Consider the following 27,852-nt stretch of genomic DNA (forward strand, 5'->3'; position numbering starts at 1 on the left):
TTGCAGTCTTAAGAATTTCAAGGCCTCTGGTCATCTCACACCTCCCCACAACCATCTCTCTGTTTTTGTCTCTCTGGTCTTTCTGTCTGTCTGTCTTTCGTGTCTGTCGTGTCTGTCCTCAACCAACCCTGAAGAGCTTTATGTGCGGGTTTGTTGGTTTTGGGAGCTGCTTTAGTCAACATCAATCCAGGCTGGACAAGTGAAATGCCTTAAAATGACTGAAATCCCCCAAAGCTGATAGTACAGGCTTACGTGTTCCAGTGGGATCTAGATGGAGTTAGATTGAGAGTGGTAGAGAGAGAGAGAGAGAGAGAGAGAGAGAGGACTGTTTCCACTGTAGAATTCAATGTAAATCAACATACAAGAGTCATATGTTCATGTATAGCATAACATGTGTAACAGAAGCATTAGATAGAGTGGAGTCGTGCCCTTGTGTTTGAAAGCAGAAAAGATAGAAGAAAAATGAAGAGGAAAATGAAAGACAGGGTTAGAGACAAGGTGGCGGTGAGCTATCAAGAAATGAAAACCATATTTTCATTATTTCATTACGTCACACTGACGCGCCATTCTTTCCCTCTCTTGTTCCCTCCATCTATCACCATGCTCCAACTCCACTGTATGTTTATTTTCTTCCCTTCCAACCTCCCTCGCTCGCCCATCCATCCATCCTCTTTCTCCTCTCTCCGTCAATTAGCTCATGTAAACTTTGCTTTCCCTCATTGTTTTTCCAGGGGAAAGTGCCTCTGCTTTTGATTAAGCCCATGGCTCTGCTTTAACTCCCCCGCTTCCCCCAACACATACACATACACACACACACACACACACACACACACACACACACACACACACACACACACACACACACACACACACACACACACACACACACACACACACACAATACCAACATCATACATCATATCTTGCTTTGCTGAGCAGTAGAGTGCTTCAGCTTTTGCATCCAGATACCTACTGACTGTCAACTGTTATTTTCTAAGATGAAGCCACCTTAGATGTGCGTAGATGTTTGATTGTGCCTGCTATATCAACTCTGCGAGATGAAGGAATATCATGTTATCTGTGCAGAAGTATGCATTTACACACAGAGAAACACACAGACACAGGTGTGGTTTGGGAGGTGGATGGCAGTAGCACCTGTCTGCCAGCTGTTTGCTGTCCCTTGGGGAGTTTCAGCCGTCTGACTGACAGGTGAGGAGGCCCGCGGCTGAGAGGCACAACACAGCTGTCCTAGCCCAGATGCTGAGGAGGGACAAAAATCCTGTGTGTGTGTGTGTGTGTGTGTGTGTGTGTGTGTGTGTGTGTGTGTGTGTGTGTGTGTGTGTGTGTGTGTGTGTGTGTGTGTGTGTGTGTGTGTGTGTGTGTGTGTGTGTGTTTTGTGGTTGCCTCATTACTTCCTACCCCCACTTTTTTGAGTTTTGAATAAGTAGGGGTTGCTGTTGGGGTGAGCTTGAATAAGGATTGTGAACAGGTGAAATTGACAAGACAGAAACATGACTCTCATTTCTGCTGTGCTTTGTTTCTGTCCTGTCTTTGTTGTTTTCTAAATTTGTCAAAAGGCACTGAATTCGTCTTTATTCAGACTGTTTATGATTTCATCTCTACCCAGCATGTCACCCCATTCTTCTCCCCGCTTTCTCTCCTCTTCTACTTTTTCCTTTCTTCCCTCCCTCCTTCCTCTCACTCCTGCTCTCCTTCCTTCCCTTGTTGCCTCTCTTTCTCCGGTTCCCTCCATCTCCCCTTTTCCACATAAAGCTGTTTTTCATAGAAGCCCATGCAGCCTGGAATAGCATTCCCCCGGGCGCTGCAGGGTGAAACACTAGACTTTTCTGAGCCCAAGCCAAACAGATGCTGGCTCTTGGAGTCCCACCAGAAACAAGCCTTCATGCTTCTCTCTTTTTCTCTGTTTCCCTCTCTTCCACTCTCTCTCTTTATCTTGTTGCTCCCTTTCTCGCTCACTTTCATGCTTTTTGTCTCTTCTCCTCCTTTTCTGTCCCTTTTCTTTTTTCCTGGGCCCTCTTTCCTCTGACACTTTCTCACACTCGCTTCGCTACTCTCTGTCAAGGGCAACATCTTAGTTTCCTAATCTCTTTGCAGTGTTGTCCAAGCAGCCTGGTGTCTGGGCTCAAAAGTCTGTTCAGTCTCTTCTTCGTCAAACTTCCTCCATTTTTTTGTCAGGTTGTCAGGTGCCTGTCGCTTTGTGGCCCCACTTTTCAGCAGAGATCCTGTTCTTGGGAAAAAAAGGGAAGGAGTGGGAAAAAAAATATTTTCTCTCTGCCTTATTTTTGTTTTTGTCTTCTCCTTTATCCAACAGAAGTCTATACTTGTACATTTTCCTTCTTGTCTTGTTGTCTGTTTCTCAACCCACCTCCTCCCCACTTTTTTTTTTTTTTTTTTTTTTTTTTTGTACTTTCTTTTTGTTTTGGCAGAACATGCTAGCCAGCCCCCCTCTTTCACCCTCCTTGTATAGCTCCTTCCTCTCCTTCCCCCCCCCCCTCGCTGCCTTCCTTGCATGCTCAGTCTTTAAATTTGCTTGAACCCAAGGACCCCAACTGTTACATAAATGGATTAAACACAGACACACGTGCTCACATACTGTAGGTACACACTCATGCCTGCACATACAAACCCTCTTTCCATCACATATGCACACAAGCACAAATGATATAGGGCCAAACTTGGCTTTGCAGCTTTTGGCAAGTGTTCAACTCTCTCCCAGTCGACTCTATCGCTCACAAGCTGATGTGGTGTTTACATGAGCTGCCAGTCACAACCAAATCAAAAGATTTTTCCTCTGAGCTGAAAACAGTTGGGGGCAGAGGAGTTATGCAGTGAGTTGGTATGTTAATACTGATTTGACTATAGCCATTTTGGTGGCTGAGTGTAGCCATTTGTGTGAGTGCTGCTGCTCTGCATCAACTTCAGTGAGGCTGGGTCTTTTTTAATGGGCCCCCTCGGTGAAGTGGAGCTGCTTGATAACTCTTTATACTTTTTGAGAATACTCTTGGCTGATTGCACTTGATTTATACATAATTGAATTATCCCACAGTGCAAAGAGAGAATTCTTTAGTGGTTTCAGTAATGTGAAAATTACTAATGCCTTGTTGATTTGAGTGTCTTAATATTGATTATTGATTTATTTTAAGTCGTCATCATGACAAATCAGGCCTTGACAACACAGCCATTCATACTTAGAATGAACCCTGTGAACCCTAGGGGACATAAGGCTTTTATAAGGTTATGTAACATATTATGGTGGCTGCACCAGGCATTACATCACTGGTTAGATTACAGGGGATCAGGTCTGCTCACACATGACCTCTACCCCAACATAAACACACATTTCTTCCTGTATAGCTCTAAATAATGTAGATGAAAGCTCGTTCTTCTGTTTATGAAATTATATTCATTTGGTGAAGAGAATAGCATTGATTTTTTGTTTGTGTTTAGGTTTTGTGTCTTTTGTCTGAATTAAAAATGAACATAAGGGCTCTCAATAAACTCTGAGTTGACTAATTCTGATAAAGGAATTTCACAGTTTCTTGCCATCAGAGTTAGTTCATAAGCACGTATACTATAAGCATGTGTATGGTGCATGAAAAATGATGGCCATCAATGGATCCACGACTCACCACGGCCACGTGTATATAAAAAGAAGAACCTCTGTGCACGTTTGTCTTTAAAAAACACAACAGCAGCAACAGTGATAGAATTGCTGTTTGACTGTAAAACAAAACAAAACAAAAATGAATAGGTTAGCACTTTTACATTTTATTAGTGTAAAGTGAATTCCACTTAGTTAATCATTTAGCAGACGTCCCTTAATGCCTGATTAGTGATTATACATTATATATTCAAATAGATTTATTTAGATGTGACCTGATAGGGAAAAATCTCAGGCAAAGCAACTGAAGATGAAAATAAGCAGATAAGACAAATGTCATTACAGTGATATACTGTAGTATTATTGTAAGGCAACTCATTCACGGCCTGACGGTGGTCTTATTTTGGGATTTTCTGAGGAAATATAAAGAAAAGAAAACTGTCAGAGTTAAAGTGATCTCATTATCTGCAACTTAAAAACCCAGTTTCCCCCCACATCAGGGTTAAAAAGCTCTTCACTGAACCCACTTTCTGGGGAACACCCCACCCCTGGTGTGTTTGTTGGAGGCTCTACTGTAACTGTATGTTTCTGCATCATTGGCTTTGGATGCGAGGTTACACTGAATTTAATTGATTAGGGTCATAGGTTGAAGCAAAGCACTATTAATATGGATTAACTGTACAGCACAGTCAAATACCATGGTCCAGTTGCCATGTGGCCAATCAGATATTCTGTATGTGTGTGTGTGTGTGTGTGTGTGTGTGTGTGTGTGTGTGTGTGTGTGTGTGTGTGTGTGTGCGCGTGCGCACGTGCGTGCAGCTTAGTCAGAGTACAGGGATGATGTGTGGGGTGATTGTGGTAAGGAAGTGAATTAGATTCAGAATTAGAATTAGTGACGAGACGCTAAGCGGGATGGGCTTACAGACTAAGCGGGAGGTGGTAGGAGGATGTGATCCTTATATAAACACTCATACACATATAGCAAGATCAATCAATATGTCAGGCCATGTGTGGTTTCTGTGTGGAGATTGAGTTGACTTTAGACACAGAGTAAATGCAAGTAGGGGAGAAAGAAATGGCTGAAGAGAGCACACACACAAATGTTATGTCAGTGTGGGGTGTTTTAGTGAGTTGTGCTCTGTGGGTACACACATGCTTTGTCTGTGATCCAAAAAAGACTGGAGGCCTCTGTTGTCTGGCAGAAGCCTTGGAGTTGCCTGCCATCCTGTGCCCAGACTGAGTGCTCTTTTTCTGGGGACAGAGTGTCAAGATGGCAAAAGGTTATGAAGAGAGTATGTGTGTGTACATTGTCCGGGACAAAATCTGTCTTTTGTTCCTGTGTCACTTACCAATCACTCATGCTCTTTCTTTCTTCCTCACACACACACACACACACACACACACACACACACACACACACACACACACACACACACACACACACACACACACACACACACACACACACACACACACACACACACACACACACAGAATGACCCAATGTGGCAGTGATGCAGCTCCCCAGTGAGTGTCTATACTGCCAGACAGATGGTGGCTCACTGTACTGTACATCCACATCCTGATTGGTTTATCTACTTGTCTGTGTTGGTGTCCTCACTTGTTTGTTCGGACTCCAAGCTGTTCAAAACTGTGCTATCAGTGAGGGTTACCACCATTGACATTTGTTGAATTAGTTTGTTGACATTGTTTTGGACATTGTGTTTTAGTCTGTGTCCTTCCTATTGAGCTAGAGTAACCAATCTTCATTTTGTTACTACCGAGAATCAGCATGTTGTCCAGGTATTTATGTGTTTGAACATGTTTCTGTGTGAGTGTTTTACCCACACATCTTGTTGGATGACTTAGTCTTTAAATATTTTATTGTTTTACAATGTTTGAGTGGTATTTTGGGGCTCACCAGTGTTTGGGTGATGCACTGAGGAGGATTTTTTGGTTGAATGTTTTGCTGAGAAGGATCCTCCAACCAGCTGTTCATTCACGAGCCACAGCATGGTATTCATAATGCATAATATGTACCCATTTTTGTGGCTCTCAAGCGCAGGGTCACTCACTGCTGATACTGACCACTGGGTTAACTTAAGGCAGGCCGTCGAGCCTGGCTCCAGCTCCCTCACATGACCTCACCCTTCATCCCTCACCCCTGGCTGCATCTGCTCTGATCAGCACACAATGGACAAAGAGGGCCTCAAGAGTGTGTGTCTGTGTGCTTCTGTGAAAGTGTGTGAACATTACCAAGTGACATGCCGTTTCTATTGGAGCTCTTTTTCTTTGTGTTTTGAAGTGTGTGCACTGAGTTTGATTTTATTAGATGGCAGTTCAGCTCCTGAGACCTGGGCAAGGACACAAGTTCACCCCGCCCCCACCCCCTTCTCCTCCCTTCCCCTCTCCTCTCCTCCCCTCCCCCCCTTACATGGTGTTTAATCCTCAGTCTGCATAGCAACACTCAAACACATCAGCAGACACACCAACACACTGATACAAACAAGCACAAATGTCAACATACATGAATATTGACATGGCACAAAGATGAGTCAACCCTTGTCAGCCTTGTCAAACTTTGCTTTCATTGGCTCACAGATCCTGCCATGGATGTGATTGGCCAGCAGGTGTCCACACCCCTGTGTACACACAAACACACACATAAGCACATTCAAACGCACTGTTTGCTTTACTTGCCCTGCATTGAGCTGTCTGGCTGGCATCATCTCCAGCTGCAGTGCCAAAAGGTCAAAGGTGACCACCACTTGGCAGCACAGGCTCCATGTCCTTCCGCTCCTCTGTGGGTATGTGTGTCTGTGTGTTGTCAACGTGACAGTGTGACCTCTTTGATCAAGTTTGATCTCCTGGAGTTTTCCTTCATGTATATATACAATATCATACAGCCTTTATATGCTGTACTCTTCTCTCTCTCTCCTCCTCCTCCTCCTCCACTGCTTGCCAGCAGCTCCTTTCCTCCTCTCCTGCTAGCATCCCTGCTCCTCCTTTTCTTTTGACTCGCCCCACCTACCTCCCACAGTGCTCTTACTTTCTGCATCTCACCCTCCCTCTGTCCTTTGGCACAGATTGATTGGACTGAGTCTCTTGGATTGTTCATACTTCCCAGTGAGACTCACATTGTGTCAGAGTCCAGCCCACTGAGTGCTGCACTGTATGTGCACAACCAAGCAGGGAACAGTGTCCAATACATACTGCATGTGACGGCCTGTGTTATTGTGAAACTCAATAAACTCAAAAGCCAGAGACTCATAAACATTTATGTTTACACTTTGTTGAAATTACACAATGGTATTTTTTTTTTTAAATATATGACTTAATTCTTGTAATATTGAATTTTTGTTTCCAACAGAAAATTATTTTGTTTATGACTTTTATGCATTCCCAGCAGAACAATCAGAATTTTCAGATGTATTCAAATGGATGGATTCAGTCTTTACTTTCATCATTACATCTCTCAAGAGCAGGGAACTTAAGAGATCCTCTGTAATTGGGTCTCTTGCTTTCCAGAGCAGCTCATTCACCCAACTGACTTATTGACGTATTGTTATGTTCATAAAGTGGCACATTTGCTCTGAATTTCCATTGAAGTGCTTCTCGAGAGAGAAAGACTTGGCTGCAGGAAGAATGTTTGTTATCACTGTTATCTCAGTGGTGCTTTTGGAGGAGTTGGCAACCTTGCTCAATATCACTTTGTGGCTGTGTGTGCATGTGTGTGTGTGTGTGTGTGTGTGTGTGTGTGTGTGTGTGTGTGTGTGTGTGTGTGTGTGTGTGTGTGTGTGTGTGTGTGTGTGTTTGTATTGAGGATGTTTTCTCACTCTTATCGATGTGTCCTTGGCTGTGCCAAGTGCACCAGCCTTCCATCAATTTAATTCACTTTCTTTTAAGTCTTTTAAAGAAATGCAAAGAGTTTAAGAGATAAAGGGAGGAAAAGAGTAACAGTAGAAGAGGCCAGTGAAAAAAACAACAACCAAAAAACACTCAAAACAAATGTGATGGTAAATAGGAAGAGGATGTGGGCAGAAAGCAGGTGGTCTACATTGTTTGGTAATGGATTTGAATGGTGCAGAGGTGAATCCTGGTCAGGTCAGAATAAGGCTTCTAAACGGAAAGAGAGAGAGTAATAAATAAAAAGACAGTTCCAACAGGAGAACATGGGAGAGGCTTACCTTAAAGCACCCCTCTGCTGGCCAGACAGGAAGTGTGTGTAACAGCCTCAGCACAAAGACCCACAGTGTGTATCTAGGCCAGCAGGAAAAGGGACCGGGGGAGGAGAAATCCAAGTCTCAACACAGGCCTTTCCTAGCTCCTCACTTCTATACTCAGCTTAGAGCTGTACTTTTTCTTCAACATTTCCAGCTTTCCTGTTGCAGAGCTGCACTCAGCTGCTTTGCACTGTGCTGGATTACTTTACTCCAATACTTTTTTGTCTTTTATTTTACTGTTTTGTATTCCTTATAAGTTAAAGGAGGATCTGTAATAGATGGCGCTGTACAGTGTCCCACTGTTTTATTCTTATACTCTGTTGTTCATTCTTCCAGACTCCACTGTAATTTATTTTCTCTCTGCTTTCTCTTTCAAAGTTTTGTCATTCCTTTATCATCTGCTGCAAATATGTGTTCTGTCACAGTGCTATGTATTTTTTTTCATTTCCCAGTCGTGCTTTGTTCCCCTGCATTCCCTGGGCTCACATAGCTTGGTGAGTCTCTGCACTTTCTGGTAGGTTCCCCCTCTCTAACTGTCTCTTTGTCAAACAGCTCTCTGCTTCTGATGCTGCAGAGTGTTAAGGCATTTTGATTTGAAACACTTTCTTTGAACAGGGTAGCGTGCACACTATGTAAAGGTCTTGCTATCTAAGGGCAAAATGCAGAAGGGATAAGCTCCTACTCACATCTCAATGATATTCACAGCTCCATATTTCACTTTGATTTTATTCACATCACATCTCTTTCCCTTTTCATCTCTTTGTCTCCCTTTCTCTCCATTCCTGGCCAGCTTCTCTTCCAGTCTAGAGAGTGAAGTCTGAGCTAGCTGAGACGCCTGGCCCAAGGCCTTGTTGCTTTATTTGCATTTCACCATGGTGTATATGTGCCAGGAAAATGCCACCTGGTGGTGATAACCCCCTACTGCAGCCATCCCCTAAGCATATGTGTGTGTGTGTGTGTGTGTGTGTGTGTGTGTGTGTGTGTGTGTGTGTGTGTGTGTGTGTGTGTGTGTGTGTGTGTGTGTGTGTGTGTGTGTGTGTGTGTGTGTGTGTGTGTGTGTGTGTGTGTTCTGATGTTTGGATCTAGTCAAAGCTGTGTAGGTAGCAGTAAGAGTAGAGTAAGTGCACCGCCTTCTTCCTCCATCCTTCTCCCTCCCGGTGTTCCCCTTCTCTCTCCCTTTCCGGCCTTTGTGCAGCTGTATTTATTTGGTCTGGACCAGGGCTTTGCAAAGACACTGGTCCTTAACACCCTTGGGCCCCCGCCCCGGTTGACTCCTTTAAGCTGAGTAGAGATGGAGGTTGACAGGGTAATAATGCTGGTGTCAACACCACTTACACGACAGTTATATCAGTATCAGCTCGGCGGGGGGACGTTCACACTCTGTTAGGCTGGGTCGTGAACCGTGCTGGGGGCCCCCAGCCTCAGCCACACATGCACTCACACACGCAGTACGCTTGAGGCGCTGCTAATGAAGCGGCTTAGACGTACGTGAAATCTAAATTCTCATACTGATATGAAGTTAACACAAATTAATAGGCCCACACGCTGAACACATTAACTCAGCGTAGGTGCTCTTCTTCCAGATTTTTATTTCATACTCACATTCTTGCATGTATGTAAGTGTGACTTTTTAAGCTATGTCTTTGGGTGTTAAAAAGTTTTATAGATTCAAATTCAAATTTAATCAACTAAGTCAGCGACACTTCACATCAGAGCCCTGTGTGCTTTCTGTCATGAGACGTGTCAACGAGAAGAGTGCATTTGTGTAAATGTGTGTGCGTGTGAGGCTCTGAGTGTACTTGTGTAGGATTGTTGCTCCTTGAGTCCTCGTGGTCCTTCAGGACTTTGAGCGTCTGTCCAAAACCAAGTCTTGTCAGCATGACTCCAAAGCACAGAATCCCATTTACACTCAACTATTCATATTAATTATGAATCAGATTACTGTTGGGGGCCTCTGTGACCGCATTGATCACAGTAACCGAATAGGGTACTTAGAGGGTTTTCTGTCTCACAAACTCTACTATTGCCTCTATTACTGATGGAAATTTAAATATGTAGCATATACAGCGTGCTCTTGGTTGTTGTTTTTTTGCTCCTAAGTGAATTCCAGATTTACTTTTATTTGACCTTCTCCTTTGGATACACTCAAATGTGTTAAGTTCATACACCCTTTATTAAGTGCATTTGACTAATATGTCCACAAAACATGGAAAACCCTAATTTTGATTTGCACAAATGTGTATTCTCCACCAACTTTGCTTAAATTCAGACAAGACTATAATAACAACAGAAAAATGCTATTTCTGGTTTATGTATATATTTAAGCTTAAGAACTTGAAGTTAAAATACTTACCTTAACCTAGAGTTGAGATGCAAACCTCTATTTTATAACTTTATTTAGCATCAAGAATGCATTATTCACTCACTATTTCATACTTAGTTCTCCACACAGGCAAACATACAACAGAAATGTTGTTTTATTCTTCACTTTTTCTGCATTTATTGGCACAATTGATAACCTAGAACAGACTGACAAGCTTTCAGTACTGATAAGATTAATGTAATGCATTGATTCACATGCTTTGATTCACCAAAACAAGCCATGGCATGTGTGTATTGAGTGCTGAGTCCATGAGTCACTTTCAGCTCAATACAGTAAAATGGTAGAAGATGGCAATAGACTGACAAATGCTTTAAGCCATGGTAAACTGGGGTTTTGGTGTAGTAATAATAAACTGTAACTTTATTTAATGGTGGGAGCTGAGTATCAAACCTTTACATCAGCTAGTTTGTGGTAGAAGAAGCCAATAAACCCATCAAACACACTGCAGCTCCAATAGCTTTATTCAAATTTGTGGAACCAAACTTGATTTGAGCACACATCTCGCAGTAGAGTACAGAAGTACATACCTCTCCTGAAAAGTCATCTTCAACCTTTTAGAGTAAGCATTTGGCAGACTTTAATGCCACAAGTATGAATGAGTCTAGCCTTCATATACACAGTAAAGCTATTTGCTTTCAACCCTTTCAACAAAGATTTGAATTGCTTTTATTTGCTACTAATGAAGAACTTAAAGTTTGGTGTAATTGGTATACCTTGGGTTTACATGTTCTTACTCTCAAAATTTCCACAAATTGTTTTTTATAGGCCATTAGGAAGGCTAATTTAATATAATCTACACCGTATTGGGGATACTACCTCTGAGCCTGCAGCCTAATAATTAGCCTCATATATTGTAGCAGACTGTGAATACCCTGGTGGCTTTATAAAGCCAACTTCTTCAGAAAAACCATGTCTGAAGTAACATTTAGGGACCCATTTTCCGGAGGCCCACACAACGCATCCGAACCCAGTGACAGAGGAACTGTACAAAACACTGTCTGGTAGGGAACCTCCACCGATGGAGCAAAGACAGTCCTGTGAGGATAAGAGGGTGACAGTAAAGTGGAAAGAAGGACTGGAGAGCATAAATAAGGAGGGGGTATGTTTGGGCATCCAGCCAGCCAGATACCCCCCTCACCAAAAAAAACTCCACTCTTGACTATCACCCACTCCACCCTTTTCCTACTAGTTCATGTATACTGTCTGGACCCCATAACCCGCTCCCTTTCCCTCTTACACTTCCCTTCCCATCCTCCACACTCCCACCCTTGTAATCCCCCTCTCCCTCCTCTCCGCTCCCCCCCCCCGCTGCTCCGCTCTCCTCCTCTTCCTCCTCCCCTCCGTCGCTCCCTGTGTTTTCTTTCCATCCCTCCCCTCGTCTCTCAGCATCTCTCTCTCCTGGGTCTTCTTGCCGTGGCGGTGCTGTTGGCAGAGCGTGGGCGCAGGCGGCACACAGACGGGAGCACAGATGGGCAGCAAGCTGCGCAGGGCGGCCAGGCACACCTGCTCCACACACACACACACACACACACACACACACACACACACACACACACACACACACACACACACACACACACACACACACACACACACACACACATACGTATACACGCACACGCACATTCACACACATATAGAGCCCTACTCTGCCACCTCGCCCCACAGCCTGCCTGCCTGGCACAGCGGCACTGTGACACTGGGACACAAACACAAATACACACATGTATACATACATGGATACATACATTTGTTTGTACATCCATACGTGCATTGCATACATAAACGTTTGTGCATGCACAGATTTGTTCATGCATAATGTATATACCTTACAAAGTGAGCCATCATAATGGCTAATTACAGCGTTTATTTTTTTATTTTCCACTGACATTTTCAGTCTTTTATGACTATTAAAGATTTCAAGTTTGACTTTTTAATAATTTACTTAATAAGTTTTTGCCTCTAACAGAGTAAATATTTGAAAAGGTCACATTCACACTTCTGGTTCACCACATGGGGATCTGTTTAACACTTTTAGGACAAAAGCATTGCTGCACAAACATACACCAAATAGCAGCAGTGATAAAGACTTCTTAACTCTAAAACAGAAATATACCCTCATATGACACAGTCTTAAATAATTAAAAAATAAAACTGTAATACATTTATATATATAAAAATAAAAAGGGAAAAAAAATAAAATAACGTCCAATAAAAGAGCTGAGTGAACATCTGTGTGGGATAGCCAGGGGGATTAGGAGGGTTTGGAACATTTTAAGCGCATTAAGGATTAAAAAAAGGTCAGAATGTTTAGCAACATACCGATAAACCTCTTAAGCGAAACCCAATTGGGAGGCTGTACCGCGTTATCCTGTGTTTTGGGGAGGAGAGGAGAGGAGAGGAGAGGAGAGGAGAGGAGAGGAGAGGAGAGGAGAGGAGAGGAGAGAGAGGAGAGGAGAGGAGAGGAGAGGAGAGAGAGAGAGGAGAGGGGGAGGGGGAGTCGTGGAGTTGACATTTGTTCCAACAAGGAGGGGAATTTCAACACATAGTTGTAGTGCATGCTCGCACATATGGACACACGCTGGTTTGATGTGGCTACATTAGCTCACTTTGGTTGGTTTGTGTGTTGATGCTGTGAGTGTGTGGCTGAACAGCACAGACACACAACTGTTTGCACTGTTTATGAATTTGTCAAACAGTGGTGTGCCACTCAGTAGCCCACTTGTTACTTCTTTGACCTTGACTTTTATTTTGGTTTTATCACGTTTACAATTCCTTCAGGGTGCAGTTCTTTTGAGTGATGAAGTGTTTTTGAATCTAAGCCTTTTTCAGCAGGGCTTTAGTCCCCTGATTTGCTCTGCTGGCCATGAAGAGCAACAGACAAGTAGCTCTTTCTTAGCCCTAACACTTGTCGGTCAGCAGCCCAATCCAACAGGTCACTGAGCTAAAGCCTAATTCTCAACTGATGGATGGGTGGTGGGGTGGTTGATTGCTCAGTGGGATGAGTGCTCTGACAGATCAGTTTGTCTCTTCTGATCTCTGAGATTAAGAGTGGAGCAGGTAGAAATGGTGGGAAATAACCGAGTAGTGAAGAAAATGAATGGAGGAAGATGTGGCAGAGCTTAAGAATTATTAGTTGTTGTCATAGGAGACCAGATGAGTGTGACATATAAAACAAAAACACATGGAATTGATGTGGGAAAAAAAAAGCCACAAGAATAAGTGCTGGATGTTAGAGCGATGGTAAAAGTGAAGCCACATACTGACAACCGCAGTCAGGGGCACAGTACTGTATTTTAAGGGCCATGATGATTGGGGTTATGTTGATTGTGGTGGGGTCGTGAGATTTGCCCTGAAGCCTGTAGAGAAATTCTGCAATCAGCAGCCAGTAGCAGCAGTTGTCATTAAGCTGCAGCCACAAAGAACCAAGTTAGAAAGCAGACAGCCAACAGTGACTCACCGCAAAAAAAACTTGATTTTTCAACTTATCACCTGCTAAAAGACTAATGTGTTATCAAACATTTAGTCATCTTTATTGCCACGTCAAATTATTAGCACAGGGTTTTGTCTGCTAACCCCTACAAAAAGTATCCCAGCTTTTTCATTCTAGTGCAACAAGATCTTAATCATTTCAACAAACTTTCATTTACCTTCACTTTACAGAACAAGAGTTTCTTTCTGACTATTTTTAATTAAAAACATTGTCTCCTAACCATTTAGTTGTAGTTAAAAGGGAAAGTCAGTCTGTTCCTGACTGTGGCACCCGTTTAGCCCAAAGGTCGCATCAAGATTGACACATGCAATGAATCATGTCAAGTCAATCATGTCAATCCAGTGTCAAGTGGGAGTAGGGTTATTAAAATGTGTCAAACCAGTTGAGATAGGTGTAGATGACATGTGCTTCAAATCAGGCCCGAAGTGCAAAAGCTTTTGGAGAGAAAACACTGTATATGTAACGGCTAGAATGGCGATCATCAAACATAGTTGGTTATCACAGGGCTTTCATCTGCTCCTTTTGTACATTAGGTCACACTATGTACTGTACACTCTGTTTTTATCCGTGTATTTTTTTTTTTTGGAGCTGCAGAGTAGGCTGAAAGGTTTGAGGTTAGACATGGGGTTTGCTGGCATTGGAGGCAGAGGGGCATCTGGGGTAAGGTGGGGGCTGCAGGACTATGATTGGGGTTGCGGAAGGGAGGGCTTTAGGGGGCTGCGGTGAGAAGATAAGGGGCTGGATGTGTGGTTAGGGGGGAGGGGGGTGTCTGTTGTAGACTGCAGCTTGCAGCTTGTGATAACCAGCAAACCAGACCTCTGTCTTACCTCCCTGTCACCCTGTCCTCCTCGCTTCTCCATACAGCTATATGATGGCACCTATTTCCAATGAGTATGTAGTGATGTGCTGTAAGCATTGTGTTAGAGGAGCCTCATCTCAGAACACTACAGTCACAAATGTTGGACATTTGCAGTATCTAGCTGGGTTATCTTACTCCAGAGTCCCTAGAATAGCTTTTCAAGAGCAGAATAAACTCTGTAGGCAGGAAAGCACATATAAACGAAACTTCTTCCCCCTGAATAAAAGAGAATTTTGAGAAGAACAATAGGAAGGAGAATAGGAGTCATGTAACCTTCTGTCTCATGTACTCTGAGAGTTGAGGTGGTTGGACCAGTCAGGACCTCAGGGTGATCTTGAGGACAGCTATCAGTTTTCCTGCTGCTTCACATATCTGCCTGACAGTGTCTTATCTACCAGGAGCCTCAGCTTTCACACTTCTGATGCAGCAGAACATGTTGGGGTCATGACAGGCCAACAATAGGCAATTTAAGAAACATCATGGGCAGGGTTTCCAACTGCGGGGTGTTTCCAAAATGTGATATGTCCATATTGAAAAGCAGTTGTTCTACGTTACTCAGTGAGATACGCAGTATATAATTCCAAACCAGGAGATATCATGGTCTTTCCGAGAAGGGTCCCTCAAATCAAGATGTCCAAGAGATAGGAGTGCCATGGTATAAATTCAGTATTTTAAGAACATCTGAATTTGTTGTTTTTTGGTTGTTGTTTTTTAAGAAGAAAATAACATAAGACCCTGATTTAATTTTTGTCTCATATGAAATAGACAAATTAAATCATATTCTGTAACAATTGGCAGGCACCAGGAAGAGACTGGGGGCTGATTAAAGCTTCAATTTGTGACTTTCCTCTGATTTAAAACAAACACAACTGAGCATCAAGTGCCGCACCTGCTAAGCATTTCCCATACATAGGTAAATTTAGACCCACCCACATATAAAATCGCTCTTCATTTTAGGTAATTCATAAAGTCTTTTCAGACCAATTCTTTGCTACATACTTGTCTGTGTTGCAAGGCAGTAATTGAGTGGGGGATGGAGGCTGTTCTGCACACAGCTGGCTACCTGTGGATTGCCTACACCAGAGGCATTTAGAGAACATCAGTAAATTGTAGAATCAACTGATGTCTGCATGTGAGGCATTGACCGGACATCAGTAAATTGTTGCATCTAATCCATAGTCTGCAGATGAGGTGTTCAGGGGAAATCTGTGAATCATACTCACAGAAAATATCCTGGTTTACTACTGTGCCCCTCTAAACTGCATGAGTCTCTGCATGCACATTGGACACACGCTGCACCACCACTCAACCTGTGGGAAACCCTTGTGAAACATAAATATAGGCCACACCAGTAAATGGTTAAACAAAATATGACAAGCGAGGTATGATTATAGAATAATAAAAAACCGAATAGAATTTATCTTAACGCAACAATTTGACCAGACCAACAAAAATGGCAGCGTAGAAAACAGGCTTTACTTTTAAGTTAAAAAAAAAAAAAAACTTGTTATGCGACATTTATGCCTTCACTTCCATCTGTGATGGTAAGTTAACTTGAGGTCTTGTGAAGCTTTATAGCAGCAAATCATACTTTGTAACTCCCACAGTAGACTATGTGATATATCTCGAGCATACTGTACATACAGAAAGGTCGCTGTGTATCTAACCAGTGTATGTATGGTGTGAGAAATAGTGTTTACAATAATGTTGAGCCCTGCCGTGAAATACTACACGACGGTAAAAAATAAATAATAAAAAAAAAAAAGTCCTGTGAAGTCAGGTTGTTTTCTCAACAGCTTTTATTGGCCATCATATATGTTTACTCTTGAGTGTGTACCTCAATGTTTGTCCACGTACGAGTGCGTGTATGTGTGCGTGTATGTGTGTGTGTGTGTGTCTGGGTGCGCGTGCGGCGGGGGCGCAGCCTCGTATGTTCGAGTGAGTGCCGTCAGTTAGCTGGAATGTGGCACTACCGCCAATGCTAAGATGGCTGCCAAGCTCTAAGATGGCTGCCAGGATTACACCCCAGCCAGTGAAACACAGAAGAGCGAGAGATTCTGCATGAGAAGAGAGAAGGGGGGAGAAAAAAAAAAAGAAGCTCTCTTTCATTTCTGGGCTCTTTCTTTCTTTCTTTCTTTCTTTCTTTCATTCTCGCTCTTGTCTGTCTCGCCCCTCTCTCTGTGGATAAGCAGTGCTTCGTAAGGCAGCGAGACAGGTCTGTTATTGTTTCTGCTCAGTAATCTGTGGCTTAGTGTGGCTGCAAGGCAAGTGCTGCTGGCAGGAGTCTGTGTGCTCTGTTATCACCTACAGCCTGCAGATAAACACCTCCTTTAGTTAGCTTGCTAGCTAGCTACACCCGGCTCGGCCTTAATGGACGGCCGACGGCGCCGGTCCCCCCCCCCCTCCCCCACACACACACACACACACACACACACACACACGCCGCTTCGTTCACCAAACTCGTTCTTGCGGTCGCAAAGAGCCAGGAAACACGTGCGAGCTGCCCAGCCCGTGTTTGCATCTCCACGAACATGTATGCGTACACACACACAACATTTATTCTGAAGGCCCGACATTTTTAAGAACTCTGTCACTAAACTTCCAAAAAAAAAAAAAAAAAAATCCTCATTCAGCCTGTTGTTCCTTCAAGTCTAATAGTAGGCTATACCTCTGGGTTACCAAGACTTGTTTGCCATGTTTTTTGTCTTCTCATGTGAGTGAAGCCTCAGTCACTTCATAGAGCAACCATAGCAGTGTGTGTGTGGTTGTGCAAAATGTGTGTGTGTTTTTCTTTGCTGTCCTTGGATCCTAACGGGGAGAACTTTGCTTCAACTTCAACATAACTCTGCCTCAAATCCCTCAGGGCAAACCAGAATCCTATGGTCAGCCTTTTCACTAGGTCTTTGTGTGTGTGAATGTGTGTCCATGCAAGGAATACAACATGTATTAAAGTGTGAAACAGAAATTAGAGAAAGAAACAGATTGAGAGAGAGAGTGGTGCATTGTGTGTGTGTGTGTGTGTGTGTGTGTGTGTGTGTGTGTGTGTGTGTGTGTGTGTGTGTGTGTAAGGTGCTCTGTTTATGCAGACTAAATCCCTACCAGCAAGAAAGTATTAAATAGGATTAGGGTGAGGGATATGATTGCGTGGTTAGATACTAAATGGCATAGCAGCACACTGTAAATTATTGCACCTTAACTCCGGAGGGACAGAGGAAGACGAAAGAGAACATTCTTAGATGTCACACAAAAATGTGTGAATTCACACACACACACACACACACACACACACACACACACACACACACACACACACACACACACACATTCACAAGATGTACACCATACCCCCAGCACATACTGCAAGTCCCTCTTATTCCCTCTCACACTTCGAATATCACAGTTCTGGCAGCATGGATAGAGTTCTGATTCATTGGGACATTGTAAACTTCGCAGTATGTTTTTTATTCTTCAGCATGCAAACCAGATCCTAATCATTTGTCTTTCTCGACTCTCTCCTCCCTGTCTCTGTTTCCAATCAGAATCTGGACAATCAGACAGCTCCAGCCAACAGGGGGACACAGACATCAAACCACCACCCAATGGTAGGTACCCACACTCACAAGCACACACTCACACACACTCACAACATGTCCATGTCCAAACACACTATCAAATCAGCAGACTAGAATTGATTCTATCATGCTTATCAGTCTTAACATATTCCAATTATGGATCCAATTATCAAACACACTCACACAGATGTTGATCCACAAACAGAGTTGCAGATGGTCGCCCTCTCAAAGGCAAGTGATTTTCAGGGTTTCGTTTTTTTTTTTTTTTTTTTTTTGGGGGGGGGGGGGGGAGAGAAGAGGGGGGAGGGTATTGAAATACAGCACCATGAATTTCTGATGTTCTTTTTTTTTTTTTTTATCTCTAAAGCTTTTGTGTGTGATTGTTCTCTGTGCAGGGCACCTGAGTTTCCAGGACTGCTTCGTCACCTCAGGGGTGTGGAATGTGGCGGAGCTGGTCAGAGTGTCTCAGAGTAAGTAGGAAAAAAGACACAACACAGACAAACACAAGGCCTGCACCTAAAAGACAGCCATGCTACAGTTTATACATTATATAGTTAACGCTGCATTTGCATTTCCTGATTACAACTACAAACTACATCAAAACAGTATAGCTTTCTGATGAGGGTTTTATTCTGAAGGAGCCCAGTACTGAACCAGTATATGCTCCCTGAGTGGATGTACTGATGAGACAAAATGTAACTCTGAGAATGATTATTTTTCTCTGTTGAAAAACGGAATATTAATGGAATATAGATATCATGTCATTTCATGTATACATATTTCCCCTGCCTTCCTCACGTTTCTGACCTCACCCTCTTTATTTTATTGTTCTCCCTGTCAGCTCCTGTAGCCACAGCATCAGGTCCTAACTTCTCACTGGCAGACCTGGACAGCAGCCCCAGCTACTACAACATTAACCAGGTGGCTCTGGGGCGGCGCTCCCTCACCTCCCCTCCTTCCACCAGGTAAACACTCCCAGCAATGTTTCCACACACAACAGTACTGTGGGGTGCACAGGAAACATCAATGACATCTATAACATGCACAGCTGTCTACCATGAGTAAAGTATTTAATGGGTGAAACCACTGCATGTCTTTACCAGTTTTCCCTTTGATATTATCTGTGTTGCCAAAACTGGAAGGAAGTGGGCAATCTACACTGTAATGAGAGTGTACTGCTCCTTCCCACAAAGATGACTTTACAGCATTTCATAGTTGGTATTTAGTACAAGTCCAGTCCCATTCTTGGAAGCTCTTTTTTTTGGTTTTATATATATATATATATATGTGTGTGTTTCTCTGTGTTAGCTGCTGTCCTCATTACAAATGTGTGATGGCTCTTTCTGCTTTTTCCTATTCTGTGTCTTTCTTAACTTTCTCTCTTCTTACTTCTGTCATCTGCTGTCACTTTAGGTCTGAGGTGGAGTTGTACGCAAACCTTCCACGGAGGTAGTTATAAACACCCAAAAGATACAAATGAATGAGACACCTGCACACACACACACACACACACACACACACACACACACACACACACACACACACACACACACACACACACACACACACACACACACACACACACACACAGAGAGAGAGAGAGAGAGAGAGTCTTAATGTGTGGCTGTCTTGGCTGTCTATCTTTTCTTTCTGTTTCCTCCTTTTTCATTCATAGTTATGACATTTCTTGTGCTTTGTGTGTTTCTCTCCAAGGCTTTGCAGGAGTAACATTGTTTCCTCTAAGATGCAGAAGTTGCAGCCTGTTTATATGATTGCTTTTTAGTTATTAGTTCTGCTAAGTGTTGTATGCTGGAGTCATAGATTCCCTATTGTGATACTTTTTTTTTCTTCTTTTTTTAAAAAAAAAATTAATGTCTCCTCTCCCCCTGTCTTTACTCCACCCACCAAATATCCTCAGCTCCACCAAGAGGAAGTCCTTAGACGACAGCGAGCTGGAGAGCCCCACAGATGATGTTTTTTACCCTGGACGTTCGCCTGCTGCCAGCTCCTCCCAGTCCAGTGCGTGGCCCAATGACATGGACGCAGGTACCCTCACATCCCACTCCTGCAACCCTCACCCGCTAAGCAAGCATCATGAAACTTTTGCAACATCCCGCCTTACCCCTACCCCACCACCAAAGTCTAAACTGATGTCTCTATCTGATTTTGTCACTTCTTCACACTTCCTACCTCAATCAACTGCCTTCACTCTGGATGTACACACCTCTCAAAAAACTCCCATTCATCTCCCAATCAACCACCTTTCTTCAGGCCCATTTGTCAAGCCAAACATTTCATTTACCGTATATTGAAAGAGATGAGCATGATTGACTACTATGTATTGGTCCAAGTCTCAATCAATATTAAGCTGAAGTATTTAGGTTGTTTAAATGTGTAATACCTGACTGTATACTCAAGCATATAAATATAGTGTGTATAGACTTGAAATAGAAAAATGTTAAAAATCACATAGTTTCCTCAGATTTTTCTCAGTTTATGAAAGCCATACAAAAACCTGCCAAAAAAAAGGAAGTGTAGATAAGTAATGAAAAGCCAGGTCATGACCGTCACCTTGTGACGAGGCTATTTTACACTGATTGGAATTGTCTCTTTCTTTATTGTTCAATAAATGGGTTTAAAAGCATCATCATCTTTTAAATTACAATTTGCGCTATTCTGGGTCAGATTTTCCCTATACTGTAACACCATCATAATAACTCCAGAATGAAACAGCTCCAGACACTGGGAATATAAATGCCAAGATCAAGAAAGAAAGAAAAGTTTACAGCAACCTGTATTAAGGCTTTATGTTAGAGCTTCCTTTGTTTTGGCAGTAACCACTACTTGTGTTATTCAGCTTTGGACATTCCCTTCTTTATTCTCCCTCCTCAGTAATCCTACCTCATCTGTCCTACGACCCAGTAACACCAAGAAAAAGAGACCCTCTCTTGTTCACTTCAAGGGTTCATTATTTTCTCATCCTCACCTGTTGATGATCATGAACACAGTTTCCCTGATGTTGTGTCAGTTATCGGTCTGTCACTTCCATTGTACCTAAATGCTCACTCTTAACTCTCTTCCCTTCCTTTGTATTCTTTCTCTCTCTCTGTGTCTCTCTCACTCTTCCCCTGTCTTATTGTTAACAATACCCTTCTTCACTTTCAGTGCAGCACCATTTGGCGAGTGTGCAGGAGAGGAAGATAAAACATGAAAACGATGGCGTGCAGTTTCCTTACCATGGTTAGAACAACATTGATTACACTCATATATATTTGCTATTTATCAGCCTTTATGTAGCTCAGTCATCCCTGTGTGTGTGTGTGTGTGTGTGTGTGTGTGTGTGTGTGTGTGTGTGTGTGTGTGTGTGTGTGTGTGTGTGTGTGTGTGTGTGTATATATATATATTGTGTGTGTATATATATATATATGAAATATATATTTTGTATATTTCTATGTATTGTGTGTTTATGTGTGTTTGTATGCAAGTTGTACAAATGTGGTGAAGACAAGGATATTGCGCCAAAAATGGCACTTTTTTTGTGTAATAGTTTCAATCATGTTAAGTTGTAAACAAATTGATGTCATTGCTGCTGATCAAAGTTGGATTTATTGACAATACATTTCCTGTGATATACGGTGGCAGGATTGCTAAGGATGATCCAGTTTAAGCTTTATTCTGTGTGAAACATGAGGAGACAAGTAGCTCCCCTCACGTCCCTGGTTTTATCTCTGTGATGTCAGGTCAGTCTTCCCAGCGACACCTCAACTGACTGATGTCACCAGCAGGCATATTCACTTGCTGTACCAATTCAGAGTCCCACACACACGAACACTTGCACAGCGACTTACTCACGTAAACACACACACACACACACACACACACACACACACACACACACACACACACACACACACACACACACACACACACACACACACACACACACACACACACACACACATACACCTATACCCCACACAGTGCCTCACACACTAACACAACCCTCCTGACATGCAGACGTTCACACATGCTTATCATACTCCCTACCCCTGCAGGTGTTCAGGTGCCTGCCTTCTCCTCCATCTTTCTGTCGTGCCATCCCTCCCTTACCTCAAATCCCTCATTAAGACGCTTGTGTGGATCAGAGGTGTAAAACCCTTCCTCCTGCTCCCGAGCCCTCCACTCAGCCCTCCATCCCTGTTTCCCTTCTGTCTAATTGAAAACGTGTACAGCAGGAAAGACCCTGGGGAGGGAGAAACATGTCAGAGGAGAGAAGGTGGAGAGAGAACTACGAAATTAGGCAAGTGGGTGGTGCAAAAACAAAGAAGGGAGAAGAAGACTTTGGTGTACTCAAATGGTGATAGTTAATGAGAGAGAAGGGTTTTCAGGGTGTGAACTAGAGGAGCTAAGAGCCTCGGTTAGGTTTTGCCCCAGTCTACTCTCACTCGAGCCTCAGCGGCTGCTCATCTGCTCCTGCTCCACTTAACTGTAAATGTAATTAAGAGGCTGTTCATCAGAGCCACAACAGAGGCTCCTGCACGCCTTAGCGCACCAGAGCCTCACCTCCCATCTTTCTCTCTCTCTCTCTCACTCACTCTTGCTCTTATTCTCTCTCTTCCTCTTTGTGTAGCCCCCCCACCCCCAAACCCCCCATCCAAAGTGCAGCACACAGCCTCGTACACCTCCTAATGAGTTTGGCAAACGGGTGTAGAGTAGCATGCAAATCTGGACCCTTTACCCAATTAATTTACAAAATCCAAGTGAAAAATTGGACAGCCAAAAGCTTTTGTAATTGTCAGCCTTTTTTTCTAGGGGTTTAGAAATAAATTTAAACCATGGCCAGCACAAAACATTTTTCACAGTCAAGATAAACCAAGGAAAAAATTTGAGATTTATCGGTATGGCAGAGCAAGGAAGCAGGGAGTAGAGACTGTGATTTTGATATGATGTGTATCTGATTTTCAAAGAATCCCACCTGCCACTAGCAAATCTCATCTGGGAATTCCTGTTCAGGTGGGGGGTATAAAAACAAGCGCACACACACACACACACACACACACACACACACACACACACACACACACACACACACACACACACACACACACACACACACACACACACACACACACACACACACACACACACACACAAAGGGACCCCACAGGTGCACTGCACAGTCGGTCCATGGCACAGTCTATTCCTGCTGACTCCCTACATGACTAACAGAGCACACACTTCCAGTGACACACACAAATGTACAAAGATGCATTCATATACACATAAATCACACAGTTACATTCAGATATAGACACACCAGATTTCCGCACTCATATCACACAGTCAGACACACACGCATGCACAGCTGAAGCATGGTCCCAGATGGTGTTTCCGTGTGTATGTAGCCTTGGGATCCATGAGGATGCTGGAGACATCTGCTCCACAGGGGCGCATAGAGGTGGGGGAGGTTAGTGGAGGCAATTGAAACAACCATGATTTCATATTAGTTCCAAATGATTGTGAAATTTTCCTGAGACACCAGAGACTTGTGGTGGTGGTGGGGGCCTTACTTAGTGCTGGGAGTTAAATGTTACAAGCCCTTAGAGGGACATGGCTGGACTTACGGTTCTGGACATATGTGGTTTAAATCACTGGAGAGAGAAGAATTCCCCAACTTTCCTTTACTCATTTAAACCACTATCTCCTGTCTTTTCCAACTCTATGTGAGCGAGTGTGTGTGTGTGTGTGTGTGTGTGTGTGTGTATGTGTCTGTGTCTGTGTGTTCTTTAGAGGCGCATCTGGTGGCAGGCCTGTTAGTGCAAAGAGACAGAAGGGTCATCATGGGAACGCTTGATTGGTTGCCAGTGAAATACTAAGGCTTGCCAGTGCAGTTGTGGCTCTCTCTCTCTCTCACACACACACACACACACACACACACACACACACACACACACACACACACACACACACACACACACACACACACACACACACACACACACACACACACACACACACACACACACACACACACACACACACACACACACACACACATTAGCCAGATCAGACAATTGCACACTCTCAGAAGTACTGAAATATTGTCTTTCCACTCCCTTGCTGATAGTCAAGGTGCTCTAACTTCCTATATGTACAGATGTCAGTCTTCATCTGATCTTCTCTGTGTTTCCTGGCTTTGAATTTTACACGTAAGATTCATTTTATGCTTCCAAAATAAAAGCACATAAGACTGCATCTCTGAAACCAAAATGGTTTAATCTACAAGGTTGTAGTTTTTGCACTTTTCTCCAAATATCCATCTTTCCCAGCTCTCCCCTCCGGTGCCTTCCCATCTTTCAGTCTCTGCAGACGGCTCCTATTTCCACCTTTCTCCCATCAGTGTGACAGTGTCATAGTAATCACTGCTAACTGCTGGTGTCAGAAGTAGGATTGGGGTTGTTTTCATGCTTGGAATCTGTCTGACAGTACAATACGCCCCCAGACTCCCGCTACAGTTGGAGTGAGGAGGGGGGAGATATATGTCTGCTAAAGACATAAATGGTTCACACATATTCACTCCCACCTGCTTGATACTTAACTCTTTCACACAGGGAGGGAAGGTTTTACACGCCCCCACACTCCCATAGACTTTCTCACGTCTCCAGCTGGAGATCTGAGGAGGAATCGTATTTAATGCCTGTTTGATGCGGAGGGGCCACAGAAATAGACTACAAAAAAAACAGTCAAAAAAGTTTAAAAAGAGAAAAGTATCACACCACTCACTGGCGAGGAAGATTTAGAGGAAGAAGTTTGTCTATTATTTCATCAGTTAAATGTGCAGGTCTTTCAAGTGTGTTAAGATGTGTGTGAATGTGTATGTGTGAGAGATAATAACCATATTTAACATCTTATGACATTCCAATTTCATACATGTTGTCAGAGCAATGCAATAAAGAGAAAAGACGCTGCTGCATTTTTCACAGGTTCTGCTTTGCTCTCTTGCTCCTTTGCTCCCTCACATATTTTCATGTCTCCCACGTTCTTCTCGCCTCTCTCTTTCTTTTTCTCTCTCCCTCTGTCTCCCCTCTCTGTCCGTCTGCTTGTCTTTCGCACTCAGCAGCTGCCGTGTCCATACTGTACAGTGTGTGCTATTTCTGAATGAAGCTGTCTTCTCGTGCAGCCAGCCTTGTGAGCTTCACTGAAGCCAGACCACAACTAGCAGACTGTGGCTGTATGGTGGCCATGCTCGTACACAGTGAAACCTTAAAGTTGGCACCTGAAAGAGAGAGAGAAACAGAAAGAGATGAAACAGAAAAACATACTGTGGCACAGTAGAGATTATTAATAGGTACAGATGTTCTTTGGCACCCAAACAAAGACCAGATTCAGTTTGGATTTAGCTTTTTTTCCTCCTTTTTCCTTTGAAGACATGCTCTTAGGTTATAAAGTATTGCTCAGTCTGTATTATATGACCATAAAGCTGGGAGTTGGATTCCTACAGTATATCTCTGAATGAATTATTACAACCTAGCTAATCACAAAACCCCACGATTAGCGGTCAAGATTTCTTGGGTCTTTTGAACATCTTTATGCTTTCTGATTGCATCATTTACAGAGTCCTCTGCCAGACTCATTGAAACTAACAGGACTCAATGGCCAAAAACGGACAAAGAACAATACACTGCCATCAACCAATGAAACAATTACAGCATTATTATTATTACAGCAATGACGCAATTAAAATGAACCAATTAAACAATCTAATCAGAAAATCGTGATTGTTCAAGTCCCCTTCCGTAAAAATCAAATTGATTTTTTTTTTTTTTTTTTTTTTTAGTGTAGCCAATCAAATAAGCAACATTTTGTTGATTAAAACCACCTCTCTCTTTTCCTCCCTCTTACCCCCACTTTTTTTTTGTTCATCCCATTTTTTTTTCGCCAGGACTGTCCTCGCCTGGTTCACTTAAGAAGCCGGGGAAGTTTGATTTCAACGCCCTGACTTCCCAGACGAGGTCCCCCCGCATGGCGTTCACACACCACCCGCTGCCTGTGCTGGCAGGAGTGAGACCAGGTGAGAGCCCTGCCATGAACCCAACAACTCCAACCCCCCCTTTAATAGTCTGAAAAAGAGAGAGAGAAGGAAAGGTAGTGTCAAACTTGATCCTAGATTGCCAAACTCCTCTGGAGACAAAATAAATTCTACAATCGTGTACCTGAAAATGAATATATTAAACGTACTTGCTGAGAAGGCAAAAGAAAAATTTCTAATCCTACAGTTGCAACTGCTGAGAAGCAATATGCCTGCAGAGATTCACCTGTTCAGTGTTACTGCTATCATCATGGCTTGGCATAAATTCCTCTCTCTCTCTTTCAGCCTCTCTCCATCCATCCATTTTTACCACCATCTTTGTGCCTGTGTTTTTAATATTGTCATTGCATGGTACCAAAGCTGCATCCATGCCTTTGTGACTGATTTGCCTCACATCTTACCGCTTCATGCATTTGTTGTGATGTTCTCGGAAGTCAGTTCTTGCATTTCAACTGGCAAAGCTGTTTATTCTGATATGATGACCTTGACTGGGTGTGTAAACTTACCATATGGAGCAATCAGACACACTGTCTGAAGTGAAAATCTGAAAATTCTTTATTATAAAGTAAAGAACAAGACAACAAAGAACCAAACAGAGGGCCTCGCTTTGCCATAGTGCATATTAGAGTCAACCATTACTTCTTTTTGTGTGTTTTTTTTACTTTTTACATTCAGACACACCATCTCAGGTGTATTTTTGTTCTTTGAAAGTGTTTGGTTGTTTATTCTTCATTTAGATTTGCTTGAGAGCAAATACAGATTAGAAAATGAGTACAAAGAACTAGGTATCTGAACAAACACACTTGCACAGATGTACACTGTAGTGAGTAAAATCCTCGAAGTAAACTCCACTGTTTCCAAGGTCTTGTTTCAATAGAGGCACTAAGTGCTCGTTGTCCTCAGAAGAGCTTTTTGGTCCTATAGGATAACCGACATGGTTTCTTCATCTCCAGTCAGAGAATTCCCAAAGTCTCCCGGATCTCCAGTTTGCCAACTAGTCTCTGTAGACAGGTCTCACTTTTCAAAGGAATAAATATGTCCTCCTCTCTCTGTCTCTCCCTCGTATTCCATTTGTCTCTCCAAGGGATGGCTTGGTCCACAGCCAAACCCGACCTGCCATGTAAAGGTCATTTGGACTCAGTGCCCTCAATATTGAAACGTATTGAATTTTACTTGCGGAGCTCCCCACAGTATATTTAGAAAATAGAGTCCTGACTGGATCTCACACCATTACATCATATTGTATATCTGCACAGAGCAGTACTCTCAAGACCCCAAAACACCTGATTAAATTTTGAATTGATTTCTAAAATGTGGTCCTGTGTTGTACGTGAAGTGTGAGGGACTTACTCAGCTTTCTTTGTACCCAAACTAACTTCATACTCTCTTCAAAGTGTGTGTGTGTGTGTGTGTGTGTGTGTGTGTGTGTGTGTGTGTGTGTGTGTGTGTGTGTGTGTGTGTGTGTGTGTGTGTGTGTGTGTGTGTGTGTGTGTGTGTGTGTGTGTGTGTGTGTGTGTGTGTGTGTGTGGACGGTTGGCGAAGAGGTTTCATGTAATAGGGGGGCTATAATGAGACAGTATTCAGAGATTGTGTCTTGGTATATTTGTGCAT

The 27,852-nt window shown here is 43.0% G+C and overlaps 1 protein-coding gene across 10 annotated transcripts in view; it reads left to right on the forward strand.

Moving 5' to 3' along the window:
• The window catches only part of nfixa (nuclear factor I/Xa), a 115,318-nt gene that overhangs the window by 72,767 nt on the left and 14,699 nt on the right, over nt 1-27,852 (forward strand). For 6 of the 10 annotated variants that reach the window (XM_069697302.1, XM_069697310.1, XM_069697308.1 and 3 more), the window contains 7 exons: nt 18,120-18,182; nt 18,548-18,622; nt 18,994-19,117; nt 19,566-19,601; nt 20,071-20,198; nt 21,318-21,392; nt 26,095-26,223. In XM_069697302.1, the coding sequence (XP_069553403.1) occupies nt 18,120-18,182; nt 18,548-18,622; nt 18,994-19,117; nt 19,566-19,601; nt 20,071-20,198; nt 21,318-21,392; nt 26,095-26,223 (630 nt within the window). The remainder of the gene's footprint in view (nt 1-18,119; nt 18,183-18,547; nt 18,623-18,993; nt 19,118-19,565; nt 19,602-20,070; nt 20,199-21,317; nt 21,393-26,094; nt 26,224-27,852) is intronic. The other 4 variants (XM_069697304.1, XM_069697312.1, XM_069697307.1 and 1 more) reach the window with 3 other exon arrangements.

Source organism: Brachyistius frenatus, unplaced genomic scaffold (assembly GCF_029030835.1).
Source record: "Brachyistius frenatus isolate BFR_SWC_R1_liver_20210118 unplaced genomic scaffold, ASM2903083v1 Contig_23, whole genome shotgun sequence".
In the NCBI taxonomy this organism is placed as follows: domain Eukaryota; kingdom Metazoa; phylum Chordata; class Actinopteri; family Embiotocidae; genus Brachyistius; species Brachyistius frenatus.